This window comes from Miscanthus floridulus, chromosome 12 (assembly GCF_019320115.1).
Source record: "Miscanthus floridulus cultivar M001 chromosome 12, ASM1932011v1, whole genome shotgun sequence".
NCBI classification, from domain to species: domain Eukaryota; kingdom Viridiplantae; phylum Streptophyta; class Magnoliopsida; order Poales; family Poaceae; genus Miscanthus; species Miscanthus floridulus.
The window spans coordinates 74,018,026-74,026,013 of NC_089591.1; the positions used below are offsets into that span (position 1 = coordinate 74,018,026).

Sequence of the window (7,988 nt, forward strand, 5' to 3'; positions counted from 1 at the left end):
CTGCCGACTCCACTTATATATTTTTTTTGTTATCAGTTTATACTTTGTGCAGACTGCAGACGGCCATGCAATGCAGCGCGAATCAAAACATTTGCTCAAGGTTTCATATATGCAAGCACGGGCCCTCATAAGCGTGTCCTTGCGCGGGTACTCGTCCGGCAGCTCATTTTCGCGTACACCGCGTGTGTAGAGGCCCCGAGGTCATGCTATGCGGTCCACGTATCGACGCTGACCACCATCCACTGCGTCTTCGTGTCAGGCTTCACGACGCTGTTCCTGGCCGCGCGTGTGGCTGCTCTTCTTCCCCAGCTCTTGTTCCTAGCCGCTGTGAGGACGAAGCCACCCCTCGGAAGCCACGAGATGCCTGCAGTGCGGATGCAGCAGACTTGTAGTGCGGATGCAGAAGCTGCAGTGCGGATGCAAATGCAAGCATGCATAGGTTGATACCGTAAAAATTGGGCGTACAGTGGGATGCAACGTGAAGGTGCTTTGAGGAGAGAGCTAGCCTTCATATTGGCTTGTGCAGCTAACCAATCAGAGACGGGTTACACTACGGTGGCCTGGATAAAGAGTTATGCAGACAACCAAATATGCCCGTGTGAATTAGAACCCCAAGAGTGCACACAGGGGCTACGAAATGTTGAAAGTCCATCCCGCACGGCCGCACTTTGGTAGTTGGGTTATATAGCTAACTGCCCAATCGTCCTCATCAGCCCATGTGCAGAACCGTGGCACGCTCCTGGCCTTCAAGGCTTATCAAGTGCTCTAGTACTACTGGGCTACTACGTGCAATATCTGCTGAAGCAAGCGGTTGCTGTAATTTTAAATTTTTGGTTTTGGTAATCGATAAGGCTTGTGCACGGAGCGTCCGGCCCTAGGCCCGTGGCCGAACACAGCTCCTGTTCGACGCACCTGCCGCTCCCCATCCTGTCCACCACCCCGCTTAATACGAGAGCTTGCCCACTGCGCCCACGCGTCACCACACTGTGATGGCTCCTGCGCGACGGCGATGGCGTAGGCGAGCAGGCCATTGATTAGGAGCATCGCGATGAGGACCCACTCTAGGGCAGCGTACACTAGCGCGAACACCTGCGCGTCCTCCGGTGAAGCGCTGCTACCAGCTTTACAGCCGTCGCCACCATGGCTCCCGCGCTAGCTCTGTCTTCCTCGCTCGACCACCCTACATCGAGATCTACTTTTGCAACACCCAGACAGATGAAACATTTGAAACGTACACTTGCAACATAGCCATTGTAAAATATGCAACATTCAGATAGAACAACATACGTCTGAAACAAATAAAACATTTTGAACAAACACTTGCAACATACCTTTGAAACACTTGCAACATGTGCAACATCCTGATCTACTTTTGCAACATCCATACCTTTGAAACATCTGAAATACTTGAAACATACATTTGCAACATAGGGGAGGTGAAGGTCGGGGCCGGGCGGGAGCGAGGAGCAAGAGCGAATGGAGCATGGGTGAGGCGCACGGTGGGAGAAAGCAGCGAGGCAAACTGAGGCGCACAGCGTTCGGATGGGGCGGACGGCCGTGGCCAAGCTTTATTGTTTGGTAATCTCCAGCACGGCAGTGCATGTTCCACCGTGGACGATTATCATCATCTGGTTTGTCGACAGCTTAACATGCATGTCTGGTAACGACTCGATTCTTTACCATGTATTCCAGTAGGTCTCGGACTCCTAGTTCAGGTAGAATAGTATTTTCTGAATTTGCAGGTATATAAGAGGACATCGACTACCACCACCACCATGAACGACGTGTGTGTTGAAGGTTTAGCTGAAAAAAATCCTACGCAGCCATGGCTAATAACAGGCCTAGTAATTCGTCATCGGTCGACAACGACCACCAGATGTTACCGGAGACGTGGTCGACATGCCGGACACTGGCCATCACGAGGACGCACAACTTCGTGGTGACCGACTTCTCGCCGCTCAACGGCATGGACGCCGGTGACTACGTCAGCTCGGGCACCTTCTTCGTCGGCGGCTGCGAATGGATCGGAGCATCAAGTTCTTCCCCGGCGGCGACGGTTGTTCAAAGGACGATGAAGCTGCTGCTTATACGACGGTGTGTTTGAGTCTTCTTGACGGACCACCAGGTGTGAGGGTTAAGTTCAGTATAAGCCTGCTGGTCGATAAAGACAGTCAAGCGCCGTCGTCGGGGAAGAAAAGGAAAAAGAAGAAGAAGAAGAACAGATCAGCAGGACAAGGAAATAAACAAGCAGTGCCAATTACAAGAACCGTCTTCACGGACACAAGAACATATGACACGGACACGGAGCACCATAACAACTGGAGCTGGCGTAATTTCATTGAGAAATCCAAGCTAAAAGAGCTGCCGCACGGCTTCACAATCCGGTGCGCCGTGACCGTCGTGAAGCATCGCATCGAAGACGCGGCGACCGTCGCAGCCCCGCCGTCGGACCTGCACCGGGACTTCGCGCGCATGGTGGAGGCTGCCGACGGCTCCGATGAACAGCGTCGGCGACCGGTCCTTCCTCGCCCACAGGTAGGTGCTCGCCGCGCGGTCCAGGGTGTTCAGGGCGCAGCTCTTCGGCGCTATGGAGGAGAGCTTCACGGGGTGCATCCGGATCGAGGACATGGAGCCGTCCGTGTTCGAGAGGCTTCTTCACTTCGTGTACACGGACTCGTTGCCGGAGAGGAGTTACGAAGAAAGGGACGATGAGACCGTGGCGATGCAGCACCTGCTGGTCGCCGCCGACCGGTACGAGCTGAAGGGGCTGGGCCTCATGTGCGAAGCGAAGCTGAGCAGCTGGATCGACCTGCGGTCGGTCGCGGCGATCCTGGGTTTAGCGGATCGGCACCAGCGCGTGCACCTCAAGTAGGCTTGCCTGAGATTTATTGCGTGGCCGGAGATGCTCGGCGCTGTCTTGCAGACCGAGGGGGTCAAGGATCTGATCGCGAGCTGCCCTCTGATTATGAAGGAGATTCTAGACAAGATCGCCTCGGCCAAAGCTTGACTAGCCTTGCTCAGCGTTGGATTATTGGACGTACGGCCGATGTTGAGTTTTATCTTGTGTAAATTGAACAGTCTTTGTCGTATGATGAATTAGTCGACATGACCATTGCCGCTATATTATACTCCATCCTTCCTAACATATAGTTGAAGTTATAAAATTTAAATTTTACCCTAAAATACTCTCTTCATCCCACACAAAAAATGTCACTATATGCTGATCAAATTTTCTAAAGTTTGACTAGATTTGTAGAAAATATTAGCAATATTATATCTTCAAATAAATATATTATAAAAATATATTCAGCAATTTATCTAAAGATACCGTGAATATTAATATTTTTCTTATATATATATACATTTAGTCAAAGTTGAAAATATTTAAGGGAGTAGTTGTTATTATCACTTCCCAATACACCTCTCTTTTCCATAGGTACATCTTCTTCTTTTGCCAATACTCTACATCTCTATCTCTCTCCTCCTTGTTTTGTGTGCACCACACATTTTCACTCCTCCTAAATTCCCGTGTCTAAATCTAAAACGTCACTATTTTGAGATGGAGGGAGTATACCTTTAAAACTCTAGAAAATGATGTGACGATTTTATTTCTGGCTCTCTGCTATTGTAGTTTCACTGGCAGTTGTTGCGGCCCTTTCCTGGCATGCTTGTCGTTCGCCCTACCCACCATCGAATCTAGGATGGACCGAGGGAGACTAGGAGGAGAGAGAAGCCCTGTTTGGCAGAGCTCTAGCTCTAAAAAAATTGTGGATTTTCTAAAGCTGATGTAGTTCTAGGAAATCCCGAATCTGGAGTTGCAGGCATATCAAGGGCATTTACATGACTCATTTCATTTATAGTTTAGATTAAATATAAATATCTAAACCCACTTTAACTTAATCTACAAATTGCAGATCCAACATAGATCTCAGAGCTAGAACTGTGCCAAATAGGCCCAAAGAGGGATTGAGATATGAAAGAGGGCACGCGGTATTGTTGGGTTGCTAGGAGGCCTAATCAACATGATTACAGGAGGCAATGGGTTGAGCCAAAGTGGCAAAGTTTGAACCCATTGGCTTATTATCTTTTCCTTTTCTTTTTCTATTCCGTGTCTACCCTATTTCATGCCAAAATATTGAAAGAGAAGTTTACATTTCAATTACATTCATTTTAATTGGCACTCAAGTCCAAAAACATAAGTAAATCGAAACATATAAATATATAACATGATTAAATATGCAATTCATAATTTAGTTAACAACCTAAATTAAATTGTGCATGCATATTGTCGGTGCAGAAAGTGACCAACACGTAAATATTTGTAGTTTTGCCGTACGTTGTGATCGGAGGTGGCCTAGCACTCAATGACACAGGGTTTATACTGGTTCAGGCAATGTGGCCGACGTCCAGTTTGAGTCGGTCGGTGACTTTATTCCTGAGCCCAGGTGCTCGAAGTTTGCAGTGGGGTTATAAACGAGAAGGAGAAAGATGGGGGTACAAGAGGTCCGGTCGGACTCTGGTCTGAAGGGCCGAAAGTGACGGGAGCCCCGCTATGTGCTAAGTGTTCGAGCGTGTGCTTGTGTTTTGAACCTGGCGGTTTTGTTGTGTACTAGTGAACTTGCTCGATCTGAATCAACTTATCTATTGGAAGAGAGCGCATCCCCTTTTATAGATGAAAGGGATGGCCTTACAAGTGAGAGGGAGAGAGTACGTTTGCTGCTGAGTCTTGCTGTCCACGCCGACGGGTACAAGATGATGGTAGGCGCCCACAATACTGTTGAATGTCAGATGCACGTGGGAGGTTGTGTCGTCTTCTTCAGGTATGTCAGATGTCGGTACCTGCTATACTGTTGATGCCAAGATGCATGCAGGGGGTTTTACCATGTTCTCTTGGCACGGTAAATACCGGCGCCACTATACTGTTGATGCCTCAGAGGCACGTGGGGGGAGCCTTACCGTATTTGTCTGGTATGGGATTTGATGGCGCCCACAACAGTGTAGGGGAAAATGTCGGCGCCTACAACACTGCTTGGGTTCTGTCGTGCTAGGAGGGTTATAGGGTACAGCCTCGCAGGTGCATAAGATACGATCTCTGGTATCACGGTTTGACTTGTGCGCCCTGCCTTAATTTCTCCATCTGTTTCCTGGTCCTTACCGAGCGGGTGTCCCCGGTCGGTTGATCCCAGTCGGCTCTGATTGCGCCAGTCGGAGAGGTGTAAGCAAGGGTTCGGCGCATTCCCGATCGGAGAAGCGGGTCGGAGTCGGAAGTGGTGTTTGGCCAGGCCTTCCGGTCGGAGAGACCGTCCGGAGGCGGGCTGGAGACCGAAGTGAGCGCTCCGGTCGAAGAGATGGGCCGGAGTCAGAAGCGGGCGTCGTTCCTCCTTGGCCAAGCCTTCCGGTCGGAGATTGGATCGTCCTTCTGGCCAGTCGTCTAGGTATTTGGGCTGGCCCATGAGTTGTGCGTTGCTCGCAACATTGTCTGTTGGGCCGAGCTTTTGTTGGGAAGCCAGTCCATGAGGGACCCCAGGTTTATAAACCCGACAGGAGCCTCCGAGCCCCCGGGTAATTCGGGTAGAATCGTCTGGGGGATTTTTGTCTTGATGGCAGGTGTAGCCCCCGAGCCCTCTGGCGATTCGGTCGCCTGGGGGGTTTTCATGTTGCCAGTGGGGGAGGTTTTGTTTTTTCAGCAAGTGCGCACGAGCGCACCCGCGGGTGTAGCCCCCGAACCCTCGAGTGATTCGGGCAGGATCGCCTGGGGGGTTTTGTCAGCGGGCATTGTGTGTGTATTTTACTCGAGTCAGTTAGTTTTAGGGATCGGGCGAGATGGAGCTCGCAGATCCTGGCGTCGGTGTGCGCCGTGGGATTGGGCAAGTCAGAGTCGTGGATCCTGGCATCGGTGCAGCCCACGCAGTCAAGGCAGTTAGTTTAGGGATCGGACGAGATGGAGCTCGTAGATCCTGGTGTCGGTGTGCGCCGTGGGATTGGGCGAGTAGGAGTCGTGGATCCTGGCGTCGGTGTAGCCCGCGCAGCCATGGCCGTTAGTTTAGGGATCGGACGAGATGGAGCTCGTGGATCCTAGCGCCAGTGTGCACCGTGGGATCGGGCGAGTCGGAGTCGTGGATCTTGGCGTCGGTGTAGCCCGCGCAGCCAAGGCAGTTAGTTTTTTAGGTGTCTTGAGCCCCTGAGCCCCGTTAGGGCTTGGTAGGAGTCGGTTTGAGTTTTGTGCGTTACCCCGTCCTCGGTTTCTCACAACAGGAGGGGCTGAGCTTTGTCGCTGGCCTCGATCGCTCAGGCTTGAGTGACATGCTCGGGGAGCTCGCTAACGGGTATGATCGAGTGGAATCTAGGTCCATCGTTCGTGATGGGGTCAGCATAGCCCTCTTATGACATTCCACTGCTCCTTTACCTACAACCCAGTAGATGTCTGGGTCGTTCCGGAGACCAACCCGGGTGGCCCGCTGGCCTACCCTCGATGGAGATTTTGTGGGTTTGACGAGAGGTTTAGGATCGAATGAGAAGATTGAGATGACCCTGTCTACTTCGGGACAGACTGGGCGAGGGCCGCACGGGGCTCATCTACGTTTTCTCCCCTGGCTCTGTTTGACGCGAGGCGGCCTCGAGCCCTTTGTGGGCTGGCCTTTGAGCCCCAATCAGTCGTCGCTCATGTGGAATGAGGCAACTGCTGCTTCATGACGCAACACGGAGCGTTGTGATGCATTTAGCTGCATGTGCGATGCCTTAGTTCCCGAGCCCCCGGGCGATTCAGGGCCCGAATCGTCCTGGGGGCACGGGCGTATGGAATGAATGCATGTATGAATGTATGAATGATTATATATAAAGAAATAGCGGGGTTGGTAGTGTTACCTTGATGACTCGAGTGATGGGGTTTGAAGAGCTCCAATCGGAAATGTCCGGCTGGGACCTGTGCTCGTCGTTTGTGACGGAGTCAGCATGGCCTACATGGGGCGTCCCTCTGCTCCTTACCTGTCTCTCGGTGTTTTCCTGAGCCATTTGATCGACTTTAGGAAGCCCGACGGTCTCTCCTGGCGGAGATCCCATTGTTTGGGTTTTTCCAAGTCCCGCCTGGGGAGGCGGAAATCCGCCTGCGTGTGGTGGCGTTTTGGTTCTTGCGCCTGGCGTGCGGTAGTGGTGGGCCATACCCAGGCCACGTCATGTCTGACCAGGCGTCGTTCCGTCAGGCAGGGTGCGTCTCATCAGTCAGGGTGCATCCCATCGTATCCCATCTGCATTAAATGGAGATGGGAGAGGGGTTTTCGCCCCCGTCGTTTCGCTTTTCCCCGATCACCGTGCCTTCCCCAACCGCTGCGCCCTTTTCTTTAAGTAGGAGAAGGGAGAGGGCTTTCGCCCCATTCCTTCGCCTATTCCTCATCTGTCGTCTCTTCTCTTTCTTCCTTCTTGCCAAGAGCGTCTAAGTGCCGCGGCAGTTCCTAGGAGAGAAAAGGGAGAGAGCAAGGGAGAGGAGAAAACTCACAAATCCATTCGCGGACCTAGAGCGAAATGTTAGGCTGGAGGTCATCCACTGTGAGGGAGTCGATGCTGGAGGCCTTTGCCGTGAAGGGGTTTCTGCCGCCAAAGTAGGTGGCGCACTAGAGGGCTCCTAGGAGGGAGGATTTTCTGCAACCTCGGCCCGGCGAGGTGGTTTCCTTCCTCGCCTTCCACGAGCGTGGGTTAGGATACCCCACGCATTGGTTCGTGCGCGGGCTCCTCACTGAGTGGGGTCTGGAGCTGCAGCACCTCAATCCGACTGGGGTGCCGCATATCACCGGCTTCATCACCGTCTATGAGGCCCTCCTCGGGATGGAGCCACACGCGGACTTCTTCCGACGGCTATTTTTCTGGGTGAACTTTGTCGGTGGGGAATCCACCTGAGGCCGCGCCGGTGGGGGGCTTCGCCGTGTAGAAGAAATCGAGCGCGGGGGGGCTCGTATCCCGCGTACATCCCCTGTGACTCTAACCGGGGGTGGCAC

At 52.4% G+C, this 7,988-nt stretch overlaps 1 protein-coding gene across 1 annotated transcript; it reads left to right on the forward strand.

The window, feature by feature from the left end:
• The first annotated feature begins 1,825 nt into the window (after positions 1 to 1,825).
• On the forward strand, positions 1,826 to 2,872 carry LOC136496140 (BTB/POZ and MATH domain-containing protein 2-like). The gene is made up of 3 exons (XM_066491845.1): positions 1,826 to 2,036; positions 2,126 to 2,475; positions 2,540 to 2,872. Exons 1-3 carry the CDS (start codon positions 1,826 to 1,828, stop codon positions 2,870 to 2,872), a joined length of 894 nt encoding a protein of 297 aa, XP_066347942.1.
• The last annotated feature ends 5,116 nt before the right edge of the window (positions 2,873 to 7,988 follow it).